The sequence below is a fragment of the Leptodactylus fuscus genome, chromosome 4, assembly GCF_031893055.1.
Source record: "Leptodactylus fuscus isolate aLepFus1 chromosome 4, aLepFus1.hap2, whole genome shotgun sequence".
In the NCBI taxonomy this organism is placed as follows: Eukaryota; Metazoa; Chordata; class Amphibia; order Anura; family Leptodactylidae; genus Leptodactylus; species Leptodactylus fuscus.
The window spans coordinates 47,263,971-47,289,435 of record NC_134268.1 but is presented as its reverse complement, the minus strand read 5'-3'; the positions used below and the strand labels follow the sequence as shown (position 1 = coordinate 47,289,435).

At 40.7% G+C, this 25,465-nt stretch overlaps 1 protein-coding gene across 2 annotated transcripts in view; it reads left to right on the top strand.

Annotated features, from left to right (window-relative positions):
• Positions 1-362: 362 nt before the first annotated feature.
• The window catches only part of CRISPLD1 (cysteine rich secretory protein LCCL domain containing 1), a 63,622-nt gene continuing 38,519 nt past the window's right edge, over positions 363-25,465 (top strand). Inside the window, exons 1-2 of one of the 2 annotated variants that reach the window (XM_075270434.1) lie at positions 363-448; positions 8,603-8,934. In XM_075270434.1, coding sequence (XP_075126535.1) covers positions 8,677-8,934 — 258 coding nt within the window. In that variant the 5' untranslated portion in view covers positions 363-448; positions 8,603-8,676. Of the gene's footprint in view, positions 449-6,574; positions 6,663-8,602; positions 8,935-25,465 lie in introns of those variants that run through there. The other variant, XM_075270433.1, reaches the window with a different exon arrangement.

Below are 25,465 nucleotides of genomic sequence, written 5' to 3'. Positions count from 1 at the left end.
GATCTACGCCTGTTAAACCCTCACAGATCTGCTTCTATTTTGTTCCTCACACTAAAGGCAACCTGACTTCAATCTGCCAGGACACTTGCAACAGGGTGTACCATGGAAATACTACCATTATCCTCTACATCAGTGGACTCACATCATTACTGTATTAACTGAGGACTTGAGAAAGGTTTTGGATAGTTCAATTTTGAGAAAAAAGCCAGCTGCCATCATGAGCCTGTTCCACTCTGCCATCTTCATATTGATTTCCCTGGGATGTTGCTCTTGGACAGGTGAAGCACATGGACAAAACCGGACTGCAAAATAATATCAATTTGTGATAAAACGGTGTTGTTCTTGCTTGTTGGCCAAGTGGAATGCAATCGCTACTTGTATAGGCACTCATAATGCTTCTTACCTGCGATATACATGTCACCCATCATAGCAAAGACCCTCAAGGAAGGTAAGTAAAGCACGACGACATGGCTAGTCTCACCCTTGCCTGTTCATGAATACTTTGGAGATTGAGAACCCTATATTGCATAGTGGGGACTCTTGCAGGTGCAGACAACCAATGCACCCGTACCTACTCTACCTAGTTAGATTAATTGGTTCTGGATAGTGAGATCATAAACAGGTGCAAGTATACCATTGCTGCAACCCATGCAGTTGTAGATAGGCCCAGTGGGCCAGGGACACCATCACCAATATAGCTGCTTTATTGTGATTGTGAGGGACATTTGTTGCCCGGTTAGATATTCGAAAATAAGGGGTCCATTGTTTTTGCAAAGCGACCCTCAACTATCTGTGCCCATCATTAGTCATAAATGCATTTGTTTTCCTTATTAAACAGGTATTACCACTAACAAGATGAATTGTGGCTTTCGTTTTTATCAGGGTATTATGACGAGCACATCAAGCAGTGTGGATATTTTTTTATTAAAAATTTTTATTAAGTTTTCAATAGAATTTTTAACATAGGCAAAGCCAAAGGTAACATACGTTAGGAACAATGACAGGGTGAAAGAAGGGGGGGTGGAGGAGGGAAACAACATCACATGGGTAACAAATAGGAAAAGGGAGAGTGAGGAGAATATAAGGCTCTGTCACAGCAGAGAAAGGTCCTCCATATAGTGGATGTGTAGAATCTCCTGCAGCCAAGTCGCCATGGAGGGAGAGAAGGTAGACTTCCAGAACCTGGGTGTGACGGATCTGGCCGCTACAAACAAGAAAATAATTAGTTTGTATATGTTTTTTGAGCTTATGGGGAAATATAAAGAGGAAGAGAGGGGCTGGGTTATCCACCAGCTCAATTTTGGTAATAAACAAATGGTATTGACAATGGTACAGATATTGTTGCAGAAAGGGTGCAGAAGAGGGTATTTCAACCAGATGTGTTCCCCTATCTGCAGCATCGGTCCAAGGTTGAAGAGAAAATCTCATGTAGTATAGAAGGGACTTCATACCAACCAAAGAGAATTTTCTAATTTTTTTCCTGAGTTTTACATGGGATGGAAAATGGGATGGAAAATGTATGCCTGATTGGAAGGAGGTGAGTCACACATCCGGTGGAAAGGAAACCCTCAGCTCCTGTCCCCAGCTAGTGTACACTAGCAATGGATCATCGGTGAACAAACTGTATATGAGCAAGATGGGGTAGGATGGGATGACATTTAGAGGAAGACACAAAGATGTTCAAATGGTGATAGAGGTTTTATGATTTTTTTTTTTAGAGGTATAGAAATAGTGCAGTTCCACATATTGCTAGTCTCTGGAGAAACCAGATCGGAGTAGGGAAGACATAGACAGTACCTGGCAGAATCTAAGAAATGGATGGCTAGGAGAGTAGGAGAGAAAAGGAGTGTGGATTAATGTATGACAGTATAATGTACTTTACTCTCAAGTAAGCGGATTCAGGGACAGAAACCCTGAATAGAAACTAAGCACAGGTGTGATCCTAGCCTTAGTAAAACCCAGGAAAAGCTGCAATTCCTAACAACATCACTGGGTGGCTGCACAAATTATAGACAGCATATTTGTGATATTATATCCAGGGGAGCACCTAACATTTCTGTTGGCTGCAACATAAAATTAATTGGCACCCCCACTTACGTTAACTCCACAAATTGCTAGTCATATAGTAGAAATAGATAGTTTTGCCAGTTACTATGCCTCAAAGCTGCAACCAGTGTCATACTACTACTACCAGCAGGTGCTGTCCTCTGGTTACATTAGTTTCTTGCCATGCACCCCATGCTTCTCATCCTCCTGCTGCTAAATCACCTGGATGTGCCCTCCCTGTCAGCAATTTGAGAGCTTACCAGACGCCCTTGTGGACCCTCCAGCCAATCCTAGAATGCTCTGGTCTACTTAATCCTACTCAGCGCTCTAAACTGTCTGAGTCTGAGCAACATTGGTTCTTGAATTTCAGTCCCTACAAGGGTTTGATCTTCCATTTTGTGACCTTAGCCTGACTTCTGACTCTGCTACTGACACTGTCTCTGATCTGCTGTTACTCATGTATGACCTTTTGGCTGCAAATGACTCTGCATCTCCGTTGCCTTCCCCTTTCCTTCGGCCATGCTTTTGTCTGACCCTCTGGTACTTTGCAATGTCATCTCTCTGACATTTTGGTTAGTTACCTTGTACACATGGACTACTCTAGAGGTAGTGAGTAGTGACTTGATGGTCCCCTGCAGTGAAGACCAGATCTCAGTATAGGGGTTAAAGGGTGCAAACCATGAAAAAACTTAGACAACACTCTCAGAAGTGGTCCAGAGTTGAGTTGGTTAGATGACACAGTTGGTCCATGATCCTATGTCCTTTACAACAGAAAACACTAGAAGGAAGACCCAAGTACTTGACTGCTCTTGCAGGTTCCTCAGACTGGCAATGCAGTGTACACAGGCTTGTACTGGTGCACGGGTGTACAACTGAATCCCTCAGTGGGTCCCTGAGTCAGATGGGCCCCAGCTCGTCCTGGCATGGCACACTACACTCATTGTACTTCCTACAGATACTTATCATACATAATCTCAACCAAGCTATGTGTCAGAACAATATACTGGGGAGATTATTTAAGAAACTATCCAGTTTATTTTTATATACTGTAGACACACTGCGGGGCTGCTGGTATGACTAGGTGCAGAGTCAGGCCCAGTATGTCTCCTCTTTGGGCCCCATCGGAATCTTCTAGCATCTTGCTGTAGCCTGAGACCTGCTGCCTTGCGGGCACATATCCCCAACTTACAGAGCTAAGAGACCTTCGTCCAAGGCAAGATCCAACCAGCAGACTACTGACAAGACCCCAAGACAAATCAGATGAAAGTAAGCTACTACTGGAGAAGTATGTTAGTGACATTTTAAGAATTTGTGAATGACTGCCAGTAGGGTTGACCCGATCTTGAAATTTCAGGATCATTTTTAAAATCTGATTTCCGATCATTTTCCATTCGAACCCAATTCCAATCCCAATGCAAGTCAAAAGGATTTTTTTCTAATAATCGAAGATCAGATTGTAAAAACGATCCTATTCACTACACAGCATGGAATCCAAAAAGTGTTTCAATTTTTGGACTCCACGCTGTGTAGTGATTAAAAAAAAATCCCCCAGCTACTTAGCCACCCTGGTGTCCACTTACCTGCATAGATCCACTGCCGTTGCCGCTCCTCGTTCTTCTTGGTCCGGTCCTCTCTCATTGACATGCCTTCAGAGCGCCGTGCACGTCCCCACCTCCCTAGGCTAGTGTTAGAGATGATGGGAGTAGGTGCGGCTTGTTGTGGCTTAGGAGAGTGTGGGCGGGGATACGGGAGTACATCACTTACATCTCCCCTCCCAGGACCTGCCCACACTCTCCTAAGCCACAAGCCAAAACAGGCAAGGGAAGAACAAAACAGGGGTAGGAGGAAAGGGGGAGACAAAAAGACACTGGGGAACACACAGACATCAAAGAGGAAAACAAGAGGAAAGGATTAGGGGAGGGGGAGACCAGGGAGAGTCATGAGAATAAGTTAGGGTATTGGGTTGCATGACTGGGGCTCTGTCTTCCTAATTACATAATGGAAGACAGACTTGCACATTCTCAGTGTGCGCCCTCTATTGGTGTGTATGACTGAGGCACTGACTTCCTAATTACATCATGGAAGTCAGATTTGCATATTCTTCCCATGAGAATAAGTTAGAGAATTTGGATGGCTCCTGAAACACCACCCATGGCCGCCAGAGGGTCTCAAATTTGGAGGAGGTAGGGGACTCCTCTGGAACCAGGGCCTCTATCCTTCTAATGAGGAGAAATTCCTGGAACCACTCCATCAAAGAGGGGGTTACAGAACTACGCTAGTGGCCCGGAGTAACCGTCCTGGCGGCCGTGAAAAAGGGACTGAGGAGGTCGCCCTTCACGGGAGCACTTATTTATCTCATATATTATATTAATTCATATCATATATTATAATTCACACCGGTTTTCTGGTATGTCCTATATAGATATTCCATATAAGTAGACTGATGTAGTAGACTTCCAGTCTGGCGTACCTGAATATCAAGTGGCTCCAGCCTCTTAATAAATTTAGGTGCAGCTTGCACCAGTTAGGGCTCTTATTAAACTGACATATGAAACACCAGTGTGCATTTCCAGTGCATTAGAGGTAAGGAAGGACATTTCCATTTCTTTCTATGTAATCATTTTGCAGTTTATTATAACTGATCCATAGACTTGTGTTTATACCTTTATTAGTCTGGGTCCAAACCCCTTATTTTAACCTGACTCCTGACCTGTAAATAATTCCATGATTTATTAATATCTGGGTTGTAATAAGTTTATATATCCTGTTTTGTTTTGTTTTTTTGAGGGGGGGAGGAAGGTACTTATTTATTTTTGTTTACTTATATAGCGCCGACATATTCCACAGCACTCTTTTACAGCTATTGACAGCACTAGGTCTCACAATCTAAATTTTGAGTGTGGGAGAAAACCGGAGTATCCAGAGAAAAACTACACAAACACACAAGGAACATACAAACACCTTTCAGATATTGTCCTTGGTTGGATTTGAACCCAGGACTCCAGCACTGCAAGGCTACAGTGTTGCCCCTTCTACTTACACTTTGTAGAATCCATTTCTCAGGTTTTAGATGAATCACCCCGAGTTACATTTTGTTGCAGTAAATAAATACATCTTAGGCCCCGTTTCCATAATGCGCCATGGATGCCGGCTTACATGTGCTACACATTGAAATCAATGGGAGGCTTTATAACCCATTGATTTCAATGTGTAGCACGTGTAAGCTGGCACTCATTGAAGTCAATGGGATCTGTTTTGAAGCGCCTCGCTCTGACACGTGTTTACCTGTCTAAATGGATGTCGCGTTACTCCGTGGGAACGGGGCCTTAAAGAGTCTCTAAAAATATAAGAGGGAGAGATCTAACAGTGGAAATTTCAGGATGCAATTGTGAATGCAGACTGAGCCCCGTCCGATCTTTTCTGCCTGAACCTTCTATGCTGAGTTTCTATGCTAACTTTCTGGGCAAAGCTCAGGTTGTTGAGAATTCCCCACAGTCCTGTAGTTATTTTCAGACCGCTCAGGAGAGTATTTCTGATCATAGCATACTCTACTGAATGAGAATTTCTACTACTTTCTACTATATTTCGAGTACAATTCTTCACAATTTACGATGCATTATTTTTGCTGTCAGTGAATGAGAACCCTCCTGTTTACAAACCTGTTTATAGCTAGTCCTGCTTTTAGCTATGAAGTAGATATAGTTGTATTCAGTCCAGGCAATGCTCTGTGAGCTAAATACATCAGCACCAGCTGCACAAATCTCTCTAGTTGTTTGCTACAATATGTCAGACTGGAGACACAGATTATTGCCTAGACTAGTTACAATTGTATCCATTTCTCAATTGACATAAATACAATTGATATAACAATTTTATTTAGAGTTTGTAAGTGTGTATTTACAAACATCCAGATCAAAATGTTGTGTATATGTGTTTGTATGAAACATTTACATAGAGACACATATCCAAATATCCCTGAATAGTACAATGTTCAGTCACAAGTACTATATTTTTACGCAAACCAAAGTGTTCTCATTCGCTGACTACAAACAGATAGTAAAGAACCGAAATACCAAGTATAACAAAAAAAGTGTAAAATGTTTAATTATAGGTACTGTAACGTGCTGATATCTTATCACAGAACACAACAAAACATTCTAAAAGAGTCAAGTTAATGTTCACAGTTGATGCGTTAAGTGTCAAATTAAACTTTGCTGCATCTTTACTTCTGCGAAATGAAAATAGAGGAAAATCTGTTCAGGGAAACTTGCTCACATCCACAATCCTGTCATACCAAAGCAAGTACAGCTCAACACCAAGCAGCGCTCTACGACTGTGCAGAAACGACAAGTTTTAATCCTGTGCTCACAGCATATTCGACCACCCACCTGAACACTTGCACATAAAGCACATGACAATCAAGACGAGAGAGGGGGTAGAGCTCAATGCACTTTCCCCAAACTCCTCCTCCATGGCTTGGATCTACTTTGAAAGCCCCGCTCTCTGATCCAATGCTATTACTGAGTGACAGGCTCTGCTGCTAGTACTAGAACCTGCACAGCACAGGGAGCCCTGGCACTAAGTCGCTGCGCAGACCTGCACTTTCTTCCCACACTGTAAGTATTCATTAACACTGCTTATCCTTGTATTGTCTGCTCTTCTCTGTACTGGGCTATGGGTGTAGTGTACATAGGAGAATGTGAATATAGGGTACTTATCCATAACTGTGGACTTCATACTCCTATACTATATTATTTCTGGATTGCATGTGTGAACTTTGCAATAATGTGGGAGATTTTCAGAAAGTATGCAGACGGAATTCACTGAATTCTTGAAAGTTGTATATAAACAGTCCTGGTCTCATCTGTTCTCCTCCGAGCAGCTGAATCTATCCAGTCAGCACTTTGTGGTTGGGTTATACAGTGCAGTATTTGGCACTGTAGTCTTATTCCTTCCAAGATAAGTACAGGAGAATTATGGTGACCTAAAGCTGGCACTATATACCATATGAGGATTCTAGTGAAATGGTGGGCATTATACACGTCCAAAGATCAAACTAGCTATATTAATGTTCAATTTGTTAGGGGCGACATAGGGGGTCAATGGGATATCTGCTATATACGGTATGAATGGATGAAAAAATATGACTTTATATCAGAATGGACATACATTGTAAAACGAATGCAGAATTTTCAGTATTGATGTTGCAGTAGCAGCCAATTTCTGCATTAGCTTTAACTTCAACTCTGAATATCTCTTTCTCTGTATATAATAAACATATGAGTTATAGTAAATATTACGTTACATATTTTAACCCCTACAACAATGTACACAACCATACACCAGCTCAAAAGAATAAATGATGGTTTTGCCGTAAATCACTGGAACAAATCTGCTACATGTGAACGTACCCTAAAGGACAATCCCTGAGTCATCTATCAGAAACAAAGATCAAGCATATAAAAATGGATACATATGACAAAAGATATCAATCTGGTAAAATCATTCAGGCATGAATAATGAAATGTATATCATATTAGGAACAGTCCATTGCTTTACAGGTGACTTTGTGAGAGAGAGGAGAGCTAAGTTTGTAACTGGGTAGAACATATTGGAATAGTTTATCATTATAGTTATGATATTAAATGTGTTATTTGTGGTTCACATAGGGCAGAATGAGCACATACTGTTTGTCTTGATGTCAAGTCATCTTCTAAGTTCTATTGTTCCTTTTGGCTGGCATTGAATTAGTTAAGGGGTGAGTTTTGACTGTTCACCCTATGAGTTAACATGAGCATTACCTGAATAATATATTACATATAACCGGGAGGTCCCTGATGAAGGGGTAAGCTGAAATGCTGGGAATGCCTGGCTGACCTGTAGAGGTCATGCATTGATGAGTTATCTTTGGAGATTAAAATGCTAAGTCTCATTTTGTTGTATGCCGTGAGTGGATTTTGTATCAGTTTATGAAGTGTCTGTACAATGAGAGTTGCTACTTGTTTGCATTTCCTGCTGAGCAGAGTATTTAATGAGCTGCTGAGATCCTGCGGCGAGCCGGCATAATGACTATGAATATGCAGGGTAGTGCTGATTGACATCCTAACCACGTGGCTATGGGGAGTGCCTTAGTTCTTGGGAGAGCAGAGGTGTGTCTGAACTTACACCAGTATTAGTAGCAGAGCTACTCCGGAGTGTTCAGCATGGGATTCAAATCTCATCTGGCGGTATTATTTTATACTTTGTTGTAATATCTTCCAACATTCAGGTGAGCGGCAAAGCTGAGCTTGTCAGATGTAGCAGAACTCTTTTGTTAACTTTTTATCAAATGACAACCCTACATATATTATCTCCCATTTCTGTGCCTACATTATAACTATTATATTGATGACTTATGCTCTGTACATTCTTGTGACACTAGGTGCAGATGTTTTTAGATTCCTCTTTACTCGGTGACTTATTAGTCGCTTCCTCAGTAGTATCTGCATTTCTAATTTCTGTTGACTTTGTAATAATAATTAGTTTCATGGATTTTTTTTTTTTTTTTGCCATACAGGTTCAATTTTGGGGAATAAATACACGCAACCGTAGATTAAAGTTCACCCTAGAAGAGTTTGCAAGCCTCTCATCATGAATTGTGCAGCACAAGAATGGCTCAGGCTGACTGTCTTGCTATTCATAGTCCAAACAGTTGCTACAATGCTCATTCCTAATGCCACCCAATTAGAAGGCCTCTTGGAAAAATATATGGATGAGGATGGAGAGTGGTGGGTTGCCAAGCAGAGGGGTAAAAGAGCCATTACTGATAATGATATGAAGCTCATCCTGGATTTGCACAATAAACTGAGAGGTGAAGTTTATCCTCCTGCCTCTAATATGGAGTATATGGTAAGATACGTTTCCTTTTTAAGATCATGTTTCAAAAATAGCATTGACAAAAACAGTTGATGAGAACCAATCACATGTTGACATTTGTTTGGCAACCCCTACTTGCACGCTGGTACGGAGCCTGTAGGGCAGTGCCTATGGAACCTTATAGATGTACCACCATACAAGCTTGAGGTCTGTATTTAAGGAAATATATTACCATAGAAGTATTGCTTTTTGTGGAGACATTTCAATGGAGTTTGGTGGAGTGTAGCTTAGCAGTTTGCATGTATGATTAGATAACAATTGGCCAATGTTATTGGCCTGTAGTGATACCAGGCACAATCATTGTGCCACCTATTACCATAACCTAAGTAAAGGGTGAAGAGGGCAAATTCTTTGGTGCTTGTATAGATTATAGTAAAGAACAACTTGCAGGTCATGATTTTCACCAGGCACGATGATTGCAGGTTATATAAAGTGTTCAGAGCAGTTGAAAGTGGTGCAAGACAATTCACAGGGGTAAGGTAACTTACCTCTCAGACAGCATTTGAGCCTTGAGCTATAGACATCACACTGCAGAGGTTTCGCTCAGCTCACACAGGTCCCGAGTAGTAGCTATACTCACATTACAATCGTAGTTTGCTAGTTTTTGGGCAAATCCCAGGACTCCACCACCTAGATTACCACATCAAATTCAGACAGGCCTCTTTACCGGATGAATCAAAATTCCAGTCTTGCCTGGAACAACACCCCAAAAGGCTCAGGAAAAGGGGATGTGATGTTATGGACACATCCTCTTATCCTCTATCCACAGGACAGATGATAAGTGTCTGATCACTGAGGAGCCAACCACTGGGACCTTCATTCACAAGGAGGTTTTAGGGAGACTTTTGGTTCCCTGTCTTTCTGATCACTGGAGGACCTGGCAATTGGGTCCTCTGCATTTGCTCACTCTTCCCCCTATCCATAGGACTTGGAATAAGTGTCCATAATAGCACAACCCCTTAAAGAGTTCCTTTGTCCCCAGTTATGTAGGCTTCCTAACTCTCTCCTGGTAAGATAAGCTGCCGTTAAAGGGGTTCTCACTTGGATCTGTTGAGATCTGTCTTTCCTTACCATTCCACTTGGCTCAACATGCCCAGAGATATGCGGTGCAAGATGAAAAGATTTTTTTTTCCTTTAGAATTATTTAAAATTATTTTTTTCCTATATTTTGCAGTATAGGCTGCTATTAAGAATAATATAGAGAACCTTGTGCACGTATGTCATGAGGTTTTAGCTTGTCTTCCTTGTCTTTGGCTCATGATCCAGTCCACTCTCAAAAAGAGGGATGGAGGTTTCATTGTAAAGCATTGCAACATCTCAGAGAAATACACTGAAGGTTCTGCACATAGTACATACAGGCAGTAAGAGTCAAGGGAGTTATATGGTTTTGCTGTGAATAAATGTATGGACTAGACTTGCTTATACCACTATACCCCTGGTCCTTTAGTTATAGTAAGTTATAAATGATATCTTCACCAGCACAGCAAGGGACCCTTTCACACAGTGGAGAATAAAGAGGATTTGAGGCTGACTTTTGCCTCAGATTATTCTTCATTTTCCAACTTCCCGATGCAGCTTTCACTCACTAATTAATCCCAAATGAATTGGGCTAATCAGCTGACTGTGCTGCACTGCAGGTTCTATGGCTGATCAGCTGCGCAATCCGTGGTAAGATCAAACACGACTTACTTTTTCAGCATCCTGTATTGATCTCTGCCTCCCTTTGAAAATAATAGGAGGAAGATTCAAGAAGGAATTTGGTACTTATTTTGAACACAATCTGCCTGAAAGTCAGCACCAAATTCCTATGTGTGAACATACCCTAAATATGCGTCAAAAGGGGTTGTTGCCGGTGAAAAGTAGCAACTCTTTGTACCAACACCAGAGCTTTCTGAATGGCATCTTTTTGCTCAATGGTCTCCTCTGTATTCCACCATATGGACTTCTTTTTAGATGGACTTCTAGAAGAATATTCCAATCGGACAATTGGTGGTGTCTATATGTATTCATTACCACTTTATTATATAACACGCTTTGTACATGAAACAAATATTTGGTGTAGTAGCATATCAATGTCTATATACGGGTGAAAAAGGACATCTACGTAATTGGCCGATTGAGGTGGAAATTTGGTCACTAGTGTTTTTTAGATGAATCTTCAGTAGCACTGTCACTGTATACATACAGGGACATATGGAGGAACAAGGAGGCGGATGTGTGTATGTGTGATGTCATCACATTGCGAATACAGCTCCTGGAGCATACTAGGGCGGAATAGAGAAGCTGTGGAGTTGCAGCCGGATCATGCATCCTGCCGGCCTGGACAGCAGGACAGGAACCAGAATTTGGGACTGTCCCGCTGAATCTGGGATGGTTGGGAGGTATGTATAATGAAGGGCCTCAAGTGTATGGATGCAACCAAACTGGGATGAAAAAAAGTTGCATTACTAAAATGTTGCCCGAGAGTTAACATTATGTGTTTAAAAAAAAAATTGCCATAATGCACCTCTAAGGCAGATAGTTATTTTATATAGTATGTACTAGTAGCTATACAAAATACTATAGAGATTGTGTTGTTGAAAAACATATGTCTCCCCTGTGCTAAAAAGTACTGCCAAAATTTTAGTAGTAGGTGCTGGTGGAGGACTTGGTGGAGACTGTAGAGCATAGTCACAGTCTTTAGTTTCCATGATGTTACACTCTTATTAATTCCATCTTTGCCAAGTTTCTTTTTTATTGTGAAGTCAAGAACATTGACCTTAGCTGAGGCTACAGAGGACGGCAGTTCGTTGAAAGTTCATTAGGGATTTTTTGGAACTTCATGGATGAATTGTTGCTGCAACCTTGGACAACTCCTGGTTACATTCATCAATATAAAAGTATTTTCCATTTGTATGTAATGGCACTTACTGTATTTTGATGGTTTAGCAGAGCCAAAGAAATGGCTTTGTAACCCTTTTCAGGTGGATATTTTTCATCTACTTTTCTCACATCTTTGCTGGAATGTTCTTTTTGGCATAATGTTCTTTTAGAACATTTGTGGTGAGTACTTCACACTTTATAGTGTGAGAGAGCAAGTTGGAGAACCTGGGTGAAATCCACATAAGCGCGTTGAGAACATACAAAGTTCATGCAGATGTTGACATTGGTTAGATAGTCTGCAAAGCAGCAATGCTAAGCACTTTGGTGGAAAACTTAGAGAGTTCTGTAATAATCCAAGAGCCTTAGGTTATGTAATTCAGCTTCAGTTTTCATTGTTTTAGAAACTCTATATGGTAGTACATAGACTTTTAAAAATTCAGTATTATGGAGATGGGAGCCTTGTTTCAAATACATGTGAATATGCAAGGTTTCTATCAAGGTTTTAAAAAGATTTACCTGCAGAACGCGGTGGTTACCAGGCCCCCCTGCTTCCTTAATCTTTTACTACTTCTATCTGACAAAGGGAATAATATACTCCTTCTACACCACTGTCATCAGGATCAGCAGACACTTTCACCACCACAGTCATCAGGATCAGCAGACACTTTCACCACCACAGTCATCAGGATCAGCAGACTCCTTTCAAACCAACGTTCTTTTCCTCCTCGATTTCCACTTGGTCCAGTTGGGCAGGGAGTTCAGTGTGTTCTTGGCTTTCTGCAACCCTCTCTTCTACCGATGTAAACTTCCAACAGGGGGACCAGCCCAGCCTTATTCATTCAACTTGCTAGATTTATCGCTCTCCATCTAAACAATACATTTTAGAAGGGGAAAGAGAAATAATAGCTATACCGATATCTCTTCACTGTCAGAAATACTGACCGTATTCGTCCATAGCCTTGTGCTTAATTAGCGGGGCGTTCCTCATAGCCCAGCGATGACGCTAGGGTGTAAGGCCCACCTTTATGACATAGGAGAGATATTTGTGCCTAAAATAACAGCATTGATACCTCCAGCACCAGGCTTTCTGCTGGTATATAATACTGCACATCTCGGGGGGCAAGGAACTGGTTTTGAAACTATCGTGTACTCATGAAGAGAACATCATGTAAAATTGCAAGTACCCAAATGGAGCGCCATATGAAAACATATGGTTAAAAAGATGGCCCCATAAAAACTCTGAAGTGCAGTTTGTGCCGATTGGTAACAATTTTCACATGCCCATGTGCATGAGACTTAATTCTCACAAAGTAAAAAAAAAAAAAAAAAGTCCGCCCAGAAAGGAAATAATATAAAATGTTCTCTTCCCTTTTCAGAGAAACTATAAAAGGAAATTCCACTGATTACTTTTGGATTTCTTCCAGCTGACATGTTCGTGACAAGAATTTAATTCCTGCTAAAGTTTAGAGTGTTTAGGTTCCAACTCCAAGCTGTTAATGAATGAGAGCAGGAGCAGATATCGATGAGTTAACCCCGCCATATATACCGGTTAACATTAAATCCATTTATTTGCCATCTACCTCATTGGGTTACATTTTCCAGTAGGTGCGTGTGTGGGACATATGTTCAGCATTTTAAAGTTGTTTATGGCAATATTGCGGGGGAAAAAAAATCTTACTTCTGCTCACTTGTTTAAAGTTGGCTGAAAAAGAACAAATATGTGCAGTGTGGATAGAATTTCATTTCCTTAAAAAATGGTTTTGAGGACTTTCAGCCTTGGAGTCTTGTAATTCTATATCCATTTTTTTTATATGGTTTCTGGCTTTATAATAAATTGAAGTGAAAATATTATGGTGGTATTTCCATGAATTGAGTGTAGAACAAAATATTGTGGTGGTATTTCCATGAAATGAGTTACACCAAAATAACGCCTCTGCTTACATTTTCTTCCCGCTAACAATCATCTATTATAACCAGTTTGACAACTATTTTTACCACTTATTATTGTGTTGTTATTACCTTTCCATCATAATGATCCAAACACAGGTTTATTATAGAGGTAGCAAAGTCTAACTTAACATTTCCTGGATTTAACGTGTTAAGTGTTATCTTGACCTGTCCAATGGCTTTGTTGTGTTAAGCTTTGCTGCATCTGCACATTAGGTTTAAGAAAGTTCATAGCGTTTGACAGTCTTGAATTTCCTCTACCTACTCGGGATGTATGAGGTCACTTTGGATAGTTTGTCACCCGAAGTTAAAATATACTGTACCTTTTAAGTAGAACCTTTTAAAGTCTATTAAAATAGACTAAAAGCTGTCAAAAATAAGCATGATATTCATGGGCTGGCGACTTCCCCTATAGATATAATGGAAACAGAAAGAGCAAATCCACCTCTTATCCTATCAAAAGAAAGAAAATTAAGGATTTTTGAGTGACTTACTCCTAGCATTAAATATATTAGTTACGGGGGCGGAACTAGCAAAAACCGGTTCCCATTGCAAACTTTTGAATGGGCTTCTTAGGCTCTTATACTGTATTGTGCCCCTTACTGGCACCCAAGCGGTATGACACCCCCTTTACTGCCTCCCAAATGGTATGAAACTACTTTTATTGGCTCCCATATGGTATAAAGCTTCTTTTACCTTCCCCACATGGTATAACAGCCCCTTTAATAGGGCCCACACAGTATAACGCTTCCTTTACTTGTTCCCCACATGGTTTAAAGCCGTCCATACTGACTCCCATACAGTATGCTACCTCCTTTATTGGCCTCTACACAGTAAATTGCCCATTTACCGGCTTTATATTGTAAAGTGCTACGGAATAGGTTGGCGCTATATAAATAAAGTTTATTATACTGCTCCTTTACTGGCCCCATACACTAAGTGCCCCCTTTACAGGCCCCCATAGAATAATGTCAAACATAGTGATTTTATGTTTCTACCTGCTGGTAACTTCTAATATTCACTTAATAATCTCTGCTTCTACCAATGGTGCCATCCACTGGCCCTTAGCCCTCCAGTGACCTCACTGTGTCATAAATCCCATAGCTTACACTGAATAGCATCAAAGTGTAGCAAGAAGCTTGGGACCTCCTAGAGGCTGAGGGAGAAGTGGTGGTGGAGTCAACCATGGACAGGAGTGGGGTGTAAGTAAATCAGTCAGTAAATAGCAGCTGTACCTGATGAAGTAATCCAGAAGATAACAGTCTATTAAAAAAGGCAGTAGGGGCCGACCAGGGCCCCTAAAGTCATGGGCCTGACAGCAGTCGCTTTGTGAGTCATGAGATGCAGTTATGGTTGTATGGCAAGCGTTAAATTCTAACTGGAAACAATCTTGTAGACTGTTAGATAGCAACCAGCTAAATTATGACCAGGATTGTATGGTAATTCTATATATTTTTCTTTTGGTTGAGAAAATAGAAATATGAAGTTTGCAAGACTGTTTCAATTTCTTCTTCTCCTTGGGCATTATTAAGGTCATGTTCAGACCAGTCCATAAGATATGAACCTTCCGCTAATAATGATGTCTGATTCTCTGGCTCTTTCGACACCTCTGCTGCTGTTGGGATTCAGAGCAATTATGGAAGTTGGTTTAATCATCAAGAAAAGACCTTGTTGAAAGGATCTCTCTGAGATGGAGGTTGCAATTCTTCTATTCCCTCTGTAGTGATCACATTATGCACCACACCTTCTTTGGATGGTGTTACATACAAGCTATGTGTAACACAACAATATAAAGTCTATACTTATCAACATCATTTCTAAATGTAGTCCCAGCAGGAAAGTGGTCTCAAGAAAACAACCTCTACTCACATAACCATTAAGGCATATGGAAGTCATAGGAAGAGAGTTTCTTTGCTTAGGGTATCCACTATTAGACTGACCATGTACATATAAGTCTGATGCCTGAGGACATGTACCAAAAAGTTGTGATCTACTAACTGCAACTGAATTGAAGACTCTGAGGCGAATTTCAGTGTCACCTCCACTTCCAGTACATAAGGGTGTGCGGGAGTAACTGAAATTTGGCGACCAGTTAGTTGATGGCACAACTCTCTTAGAAAAAGGACTGTCTTGGTAAAATCAGTAACTTAATGAGGACCTTTTAAAGACCAATCATCCATACATCCAATAGATGAAAAAGTAAATGGATCCGCGCTTACCCTCAAAATGAAATTTATTCAGTCCATCAAAATAAAACCATATACACAACGCGTTTCGGAGCTATGTCAGCTCCTTCTTCAAGTGTCCGTTTTGGTCAGTTGAATGGTAACAGGCTTACTGGCCCATTCTTATACCGTTAGTCACCTAATGACATCCTCCCACCTATTTCCGGTGGTAGGACCAAAAATGTATACCATGTATAAAAAACAGTTCCAATTCACATACAGGATTATGGGAGCACTGCATTATTCATACAGGACATAATTTATAGTTTCAAACATATGTTTATGTGAGCAGAGGGAGGGGGCGTTCCTCCCTGCTCCACAGTACAGCGCGATTGGCGCCGCGAGGCAGAAGGACGTCTCTGGCTAATGGTCAGAAACGCCCTTCTGACCATAGAGCACTACGGTACCGGCACCGTAAGCTCTTTACACCGGGCACAGATCGGGAAAGCCGACAGTGCGCTGAAATCAGCGCACTGTCGGCTTTCTGGCAGTATATAACACTGCATGTGCCCAAAAGTGGTGAAAAGTCCTCTTTAAGCAAACCATCAGTATATGTTCACATGGGCTGGTAGTGATTCAGATGAAACTCACACTGAAGATTTCCTAATTAGGAATAGGTAAATTGATTTCCAGTTTACATATGAGGTGCTCTATCAGTTTGCTGGTCTTATTGTTGGTCACATGACACAACTGAGGACCAGAAGACACTCGATAACTTACAAATTCCACACCCAGTAATAAGATTACCTGCACTACAATTTCCATCATGTACCTTTCTCATGGGCCAGAGGATAAAAGCTTTTGTGAGAGTTCTATGAGCTGTCTACATTATGCCGTTATTTGAACAGTCTTTTCAGCTGAATTGCTAGTCAGGAAAGCTGTGGTATATTGCTGTCAGTAGAGTGTGAATTCCACTGTAAGACGGCGGGGGGAGGGCACACCATCTCGTTAAATAAAAAGTTGAGACTCATTAGTGAGGCCCCTCATAGTCTTAGAACAGCTGGTTGGAAGAGTTCACCCGCTGCTCTATATACTGTAACCATCACATAGTACAATACAGAAGCTCAGTAAGTAAGAACAAGAGGCACTGTGTAGGTTATAAGGAAAAGGTAATACGGGAAACATGTTTTACTGTATGCTAGCCATCCATTTACCTACTGTACCTCAGTATGGCCATCCCATCAGATGTTATCAGAGGGCAGCCTGCAATGAGGCAGTAATGTAGTCCTATCCCTGTATATAGCAATTCTGCAGTGTGAATGACCCCAGACCACATGGAAATGACAAGCTAGAAAGAAATGACAAGCCGGGAACAGCGGTACTATGCACAATGTAAGAATCAAGTTTAATGACCAGAGCAGGAGAAGACAAATCATATACATGTCATATTCCTTGGAAGTAGAAGGAAAATAATAACCAAGGCTTGTAGGATCTAGATTCTTTCTTGAATTTTTTTTTTTTTTTTTTTTATGGGATAAAGTGTTTTGTTATATAGTAGATGAGGTTGGATGAAGACAGCGGTCCATCATTCCCTACCACATTCTAATATCAGAGGTTCTGCCGCACCCCTTGGTACTTGAGCCTCATTTGTATAATTCTATAAATAAGTTTTTGAAGGAAATCCTGCATCTAAAGGTATAATGATGCTCAGCCTAATGATTTGATATTTTATGGAATTGGTTTCATGAGAAATTGTTGTCTTTGAATGTGCAGGATTAGAAAACATGGCTGATTTCTTCTTAGGAAGTGACATCAAGTCTCTTGGTCACATGCCATGCTGAAGCTTAATCCTATTTATTTTAATGAGTCTGTATAGCATGGCCATGGGACCAACCTATGTGAGGTCACTTCCTTAGGGGGAATAAATCAACCAATGCAAAAGTTGGGGAGGGTCTGCTGGAGCGCCCATTTCTAAAGTTGTCACCTGCGAAGCCGGAAAACTGACATGTTCCATGGAGAACAATTTATAGCAACTATAAAATAATATGGATGCTCCAGTAGGTATGACCCAGGTATAGCTCATTGCATATGGAGTAAAAGGTATAAAGAGATCAGCAGCAAGATTACATTGGAAAGGTATGTTCGGTATCCCACTAACTGGTCCTACAACAGCATATCAATAATTTAGAAGCAGTTTAAATGCCCATAGACTTCATTTTACAAAATGCAAGATCAAGTACGGGTGGCCATACTTATAACTGCAATTCCATTTGTTACCTTTCCAGAGGTAGACTCACCTTGCTAAATTGCTTGTTGCAGTTTGCGTAAGTAATTACTTTCGGCCAAATGCTACAACGAAGATCAAAGCTTTACATTGCACACCTTATTTGGAGGACAATCTATACAAGTACATATAAAATCTAGGATCTTTTACGCAAGTGTATATAGAACATGTTCATGTCAGTGTAACCGTGTTACATGGAGAAGTTTGGTTTCGAAGATTGCATGCTCAGGTTGTAAGAAAACAATCCTGCTTTCAACTCCAAAACTGATCCTGTGTCCTTGAAGTGAAATCAGAGCCACCTCTTCCTTTCCTTAATGGAGTTACGGATGTAAAGTCAAGTCCTGTCGTTGAAACAACACCAGGGATGAAGAAGGACAGTAGACCATTGTAGTAAGAAAGAAGGCTTTATTTATTGGAAATGATAGTAAGCAATACCTCCTCATTCATTGCAAAAGTTGTCTCTTGTAGCAGCGTTGTTAGAAGTAAGTGATACTCTGACATGCTCACCACTGGGGCTCATAGACATGAGTCAGCCATTTCATAAGCCGATTAACCCATGAAAAGAGAGTAACCCAAATCAGCATGTGAAGAGCCTATAGCCTGTATGCAGATGTGGCCTGTCAACCAAGGACACTAGCACAGCAAAACGTGGCATGGATGAAAAATGACATATGTCCATCAAGGTCATCCAAAGGATGGAAAAGGGTATAGTTAAATGGAAGAGTGAAGGCAATGAGCAATCTATACAAGCACATAAATATTGATACTATTTTCCTATAAGAAGACATCTAAGCCTTTTCTAAAGCTATACATTGTTGCTGCTGTGTCCAGCTCATAGGGTAGGCCATTCCACAGTCCTTACAGTGCAGCAGCAGTGTCAGCTCTTGAAATTAAAGTGTAACTCCCGTTTTTTTCACTATTATGTCAGAGGGTGTTTGGTGACCATTTTTGTAATATACTTAGTTATCCTATCTAACTTCCTTTTATTATAAAACAGGCAGTGGCATTCTTCTTAGGGCTCGTTCACATCTGCGTTCTCTCCGTACTGCAGGTTTCCGTTTCCTGCATAAAACAGAGCAGGAGACGGAAACCTGCAGGAGTCTCTCTCACCCATTCATTTGAATGGGTGAGAAAGATGTCCGGCCGTGAGCGGCGGTGAGCGTCTTATGCTCTCCGCCGCGAAACTGGGTTTTATAATCCGGACACAGAGTCGGACATGCAGTACTCTATGTCTGGATTAAAAAAGCCGGTTTCGCGGCAGAGAGCATAAAACGCTCACCGCCGCTCACAGCCGGACCCGGTCTGTGGTTTCTGTCTTCTGGCATGCAGAAGACGGAAAGCGCAGAACGGAGAGTAGAACGCAGGTGTGAACCTAGCGTTAGCTGTTACTAGGGAAAGTCATTCTGTTTTAACAAAGGGGGAATGGTCAATACAAAAGGATGTAACTCTGGTTTTAGAACCTAGAAAAATGGTTTGGAATTTGCTCTTTATATGCAGCAGTTCATATAGGTGGTATAAATCCAGAGTCACAGCTATTTGAAGTTACCACCCGCTTTGGTGAATTCTTCAGCTCTACATGCTGCATTGAGTATGAGTACAGAGTCTCCCTGGCAATGTTTAGTTAGAGCATTACTAATGGGAGCTTTACAGTCTGTTTTCTAATAATAGGAAGTTTGATAGGTTAATCAAGTATATTACAGAAATGTTCACCACATACCTCGATACAATAGCAAGAGAAAAGATAAAATTGGAGTTGCAGTTTAAAGTTGTTGTTTTTTTTTTTGTTTTTTTTTTAATAGACGGAGGGAGTGCCCCCTTGAGGGGATTTTATATGGAACAGGTTCTCCATATTTCTTGTATGGGCCATTTATACATTTATATAGGTTTATCATATCTCCTTTTAAATGCCTCTTCTCAAGACTAAATACATTTATCTCCTTTGATCCATCCTCATAACTGAGGTCGCTCATGCCCCTTATCATTTATGCAACATTTCCTTTTCCAACTCTAGGACTTCCTTTCTATGAAGTGGTGCCCAGAACGGAAGTGCATGTTCCAGATGGGGCCGCATCAATGATTTATAAAGTGTTAATATTACATCCTTGTTAGAATCACATCCCGCAAGTCCATACCCCATTGATTACATGGCAATTTCCTGCTGGCTTTAGAAGTAGATGATTGACATTACATGCTGTGATTTAGTCTATGATCTACAAGTGCACCCAAGTCGTTCTCTACCAGTGACTCTCCCAGTTTAACAACTTCACTTCCAAATCTGTACTAAGCCCTCTTCTTAGTTCTCACATTTTTAAAATGACTAGATCCAGGGGCAACTACAATCCCACTACTCCATTATTTAAAGAAGACCTTTACTGTCCTCATAGATGTGTGGTGTTATATACCACTAAAAAGCCAATTTCAGCACTGTCGACTCTCTCGGTATGAGCCTTGGACTTGAGATATTGGTGCCATTAATTTCTGCATCAATATCTCCCCACTGTCAGAAGGGTGGGCCTCACAGCATAGCATCATCACTGGGCTGTGAAGAACACCCCCATGACAGTACTATTCCATAGACTTGTCGGCTTTCTAGTGGTATATAATACCACACATCTATGAGGACGTAAAAGGTCCTCTTTAAACACCAGCATTGCTTATCATAGCTATCATAAGCTACCAGATTACCCATCTACACAAACAAAGACACGAAAAATACCATAATTCATAAACATATGCCTGGACTTGAGGACATACATCTCTTTCAACAAACAATTCTGCTACAGAATTTGTTATACGGTGTTGCTTAGTGGACACCATTTTACCAGACACTGTTATCTGGGTTGTGGACCTCATTTTAGAATACTCTTTTGAATCCTCCATAGCTAAAATATGTACTTTCTGTAGTGGTGATAAAGGTTAGCCGTTGGTTAGTCTACCTCGCTCCTGGTGTATGTGATCCTGCTCCTTTGAGATTGATGGAGATCTGTGGCCTTACATGCAGATCCCCTCAAAATTTGGGTTTGCCTCCTAGGACAGTATAAGAAAGTTGCAGTTCGTGTCTGGTTAAGCCTTGGTTTCTGAATCAGGTTTTGGGGTCTGGTGAGGACTGTGACGTAAGTTGCTGCTTACTTTCACAAGACAGAGTGGTTGGAGAAGAGTTTCCCCAGATGATTGAGGAAGAAGAATCATTTGATGGAAAATCACTGCCGCTAACCCAGCCAACTCTAATGTTGTATTGAAAGCTTTTTCCTGTTATGAGTAATGTTTCCTCATTGTACTTCTCTGTCAGTGTGCATATAGTAAAGAGGAGAAGCAAAACGACAGGCTCGGCTCCAGAATTTTGAGAGGGCTTTTTTTTTCTTGTAGATTAATACCATCCACAAGAACTAGCTTGATCCACTATACTTTGATGGAGTTTTTCACAAAACCAGACGCCCTTTGACATATTACTTTTATTTGGCAAATAGCAAATATATTGTTAAAGGGGAAATGTAATCAGAATAATCCTCTGACAAATCATAGAAGCTGTACATGCAAGATGAGCATTAATGAAGTCTGTAATCTAGGAGCACCTCTGATCACGAGAACGGGTCTTATAAAGCTTTTAGGGAGGAGTTATCCAACTTTTTGAAATAGATGACCTTTCCTAGGGGTAGGGAACGTACGCCTCTCCAGCTGTTGCAAAACTACAACTCCCAGCATGCATACTTGCTCTGCTGTTCTTGGATCTCCAATGGAAGTGAATGGAGCATGTTGGGAGTTGTAGTTTCACAGCAGTTGGAGAGCCGAAGGTTCCCTACCCCTGCCCTATCCTTACAATCAATAGGGTCAAAATTTTAGAGGACAATGTTGTATCACCTAGAACAGCTGCTAAGTATGGCGTTCTGAGCACACCAGTGTTGGCACCCCTGGTACATAGTTACATAGTAGATGAGGTTGGATGAAGACATCAGTTCAAGTCCAACCTATAACCCTACAATCCCTACAGTGTTGATCCAGGGGAAGGCAAAAAAACCCATGAGGCTCATGCCAATTGCGCCATTTCAGGGAAAAAATTCCTTCCACTCCACTCTGGCAGTCAGTATAAAAACCCTGGATTAACGTGTCCTTAAAATCTAGAGTCCATAACCCGTAATTTTGTTCTCTTCAAGAAAGATATCCAGGCCCTCTTTGAACTTGTTCAGTGAATCCGCCATCACCACTTCCTGGGGCAGAGACTTCCAGAGCCTCGCTGTTCTTACTGTGAAGAATCCCCTTCTATGTTTCTGGTAAAACCTTCTCTCCTCCAGACGTAGAGGACGTCCCCTTGTCACTGTCACTGTCCTAGCAGTAAAAAGATCCTTAGAAAGTTCTTTGTACTGTTCCTTCATGTATTTGTACATTGTTATTAGATCTTCCCGTAGACGTCTTTTCTCTAAACTGAGTAACCCCATGTTTGTTAATCTCTCGTTGTACTCCAATCCACCCATTCCCCTAATCATTTTGGTTGCCAGTCTTTGGTAACAAAAGAACTCTTGTAATACCTAAGACTTGTATCTAACACTTCTAAAAGCATCATAATATCGAACACTTGTATCTAACATATAATATCTAATATCTGTATAATACCTAACACTTGTAATACCATCAAGTCCCCTTCAAACAGCTTATTGGTGGTGGTCCGTCTCTGGGCACCCTTGCCACTCTAAAATGTATGGCCTATCTTAAAGATCTCAATTCGCTATTAGCTCATTAGTTTTCTGTGTCCTACTGTCATTGAGTGACCACAGAGGACCTTCAGAGAAGAAGACCCGACGTTGACTTTCCTCATGAGTCTTTGCAGATACATAAAATGGAGCTGTGAATCTCAATTAGAGTTGTTTGTGCTGGACCTAGCTAAATAAAGAAACATTTGAGGTTAGCCGACGTTATAAAGCATTAGTATTAAAATAAACAGCTAAACGTTCTGAGAAATAAGAAGATCACTACAGTAAATTCACACTAATATGATTCTGAAAATAAAAATAAGACTTCCTTCCTATGGGATGCAGGGAGATGGAGCTAGAAAGGATCCCATTCATCGCAGACACATATACGGTCATTGTTTGGGATGCTCGGTGCTGCAGCTTTTATATTTCTGTCTGTCAGTCTATTACTAGATCCTGAATACATTTAAAGAAACTAAATTTGCTTCCAATATGACTCGTACAGACAGAGCGCTCTACAGTACTTGTTTGGAAAGGATACAGACCTCGCTTTGAAAGACTTTGGCCTTATTAAGTATTCATAGCTTTTGTTCATTATTTTTGTCTCTGTTTGCTTTACTAGGTCCAGGGTGTCTTTTAAAGGGACAATCCTATACAGCAAATACTTGGTGTATAATTTTTACTTTGCTTTGTGGCAGTCACAGTCAAAATTTACGATCTCTGCTTGAAAAGGCGATAATTACTTATGGTAGCGAAACCTTGGCAAAAATACCTCTGCGGTTTAATGAAATTGTAGAATAAAGTGTGTACCAACATGTTTCCTGACATGGGTAGAATGGACTGCATTTGCATGGTTACATATTTCCTTTAAATATTACCAATGCTATACAAACACCCGGATGACTCAAGTCCAATATACTACTTATTTATCCTTTGGTGCCTCCTAAATTTTTAATATGAGTGCTGCTCCATTGCCTTTGTCCTATCAGGTTGCACCCAATAAGGCGTGAGACTGTGTGTGGCCATGTAGTGTACACTTAGGGGTTCTTATATTGTGTATGAAGGGTATGGGGGAACAGAGGGGGTCAACACACTGTGTATAGGGGCACAAATGGACCATTATACTATGTGAGGGGCATTAGAGGACAAATACACTGTGTTTGGGGGCACTCAGGGTGCAATATATTGTGTGGGTGACATTGAGGGGGCCATTGCGAAAGCAGGACCAGTTCAAAACTCCACAACCAGTGTAGACGAAATGAAAGAAATCCGCGCTTACCGACCGATGTCTTGCCAATGAATCTTTAATAAAACCTTTTCACACAACGCGTTTCGAAACCTATGGTCGGTTTCTTCATCAGGTGTACATAGGAGTCATATGGCCCCCTATTGCGGGGGCCATAGTATTTTGAGGAGCATCACTTTTAAGAGATGATCCCAATAGTTTAAATCACGCTGTTCCACCGGTTGCCAGGACTTTTTATCTTTGACTATGATGATACCTTAATGAATTTAATAATATTGTGGTTGAATCAGAACTATTGCAAAGTAAAAAAAAGAGTTGTGTTTCTGTGTCAAAAACATTGTGATGGTACATATCTATGGAAAAGTCACTGTCATCTTGAAGTTTATTAGTTGTTATTGGGGACACTACAGAATCTAAAGGCTCTATATAAGAAACATAAAGGAAATCAAATGTACCCCATCAGTAGAAGATCAATTAAAGTCAAGACAACGATTGGTCTGTCAAGTAGGGCAAGTAGGAAACTGAGGACACTACGTGAATCAGGCCTTAATCTAAATTACTGCAAAGAGAAGACTAATGGAAGTCTGTTTTTTGATTTGAGTTAAAGTGTAAGATTTTTGGTTCTTAACACTGGATCTTCGTGAAATGTAGAGTAGGTAAGTGGATGATGTCTGGTGCGTAGTTCCCGCTGTGACACATAGGTGATGAAGTGTGATGGTGTGGGGGTATTTTACTAATGTCTGTATTATGAATTTATATAAAATCAAAAACCATCTGGTTTGCGCCTACTTGTACAGCTCCTGCCATCTGGCAAAGATATACGATATACGATGAGGTATTGCATTTAATGGCTTGGGCTGCACAGTCAACTGATCTAAACCCAAAAATGATGTTGCAGAAGAAGTTGAAGCAGAATGTAACGGTGAAAAGTGGTCAAGTGGCTAAAAAATGTTCAACATACAGTATATGGGATCTATTTCAAGAATGTCGGAAAGCACGCCAGGCCGCTATCTCCTAAAGTCAGTGAGACAATCCCAAGAGTGTAGAAAAATGTTATCATTCAAAGGCTGGCTACTCTGAAGAATCTAACATACAAAAATAACTTTGACTTATTTCTAAATATGACATTATTTCTATGTTATGGCATAGTCTTGGTACCTTTACTATTATTCTAGAATCGTAAAAATAAAGATACCTCTAAGAGAGAGCGCGTGTAAAACTGTTGACTGGTACTGTGTATACTTTGAGACCAAAATTACTTTCTTGATTTTTAAGTACGGTATATACACTTTGTCTTGGTGATGTATGGGCACAG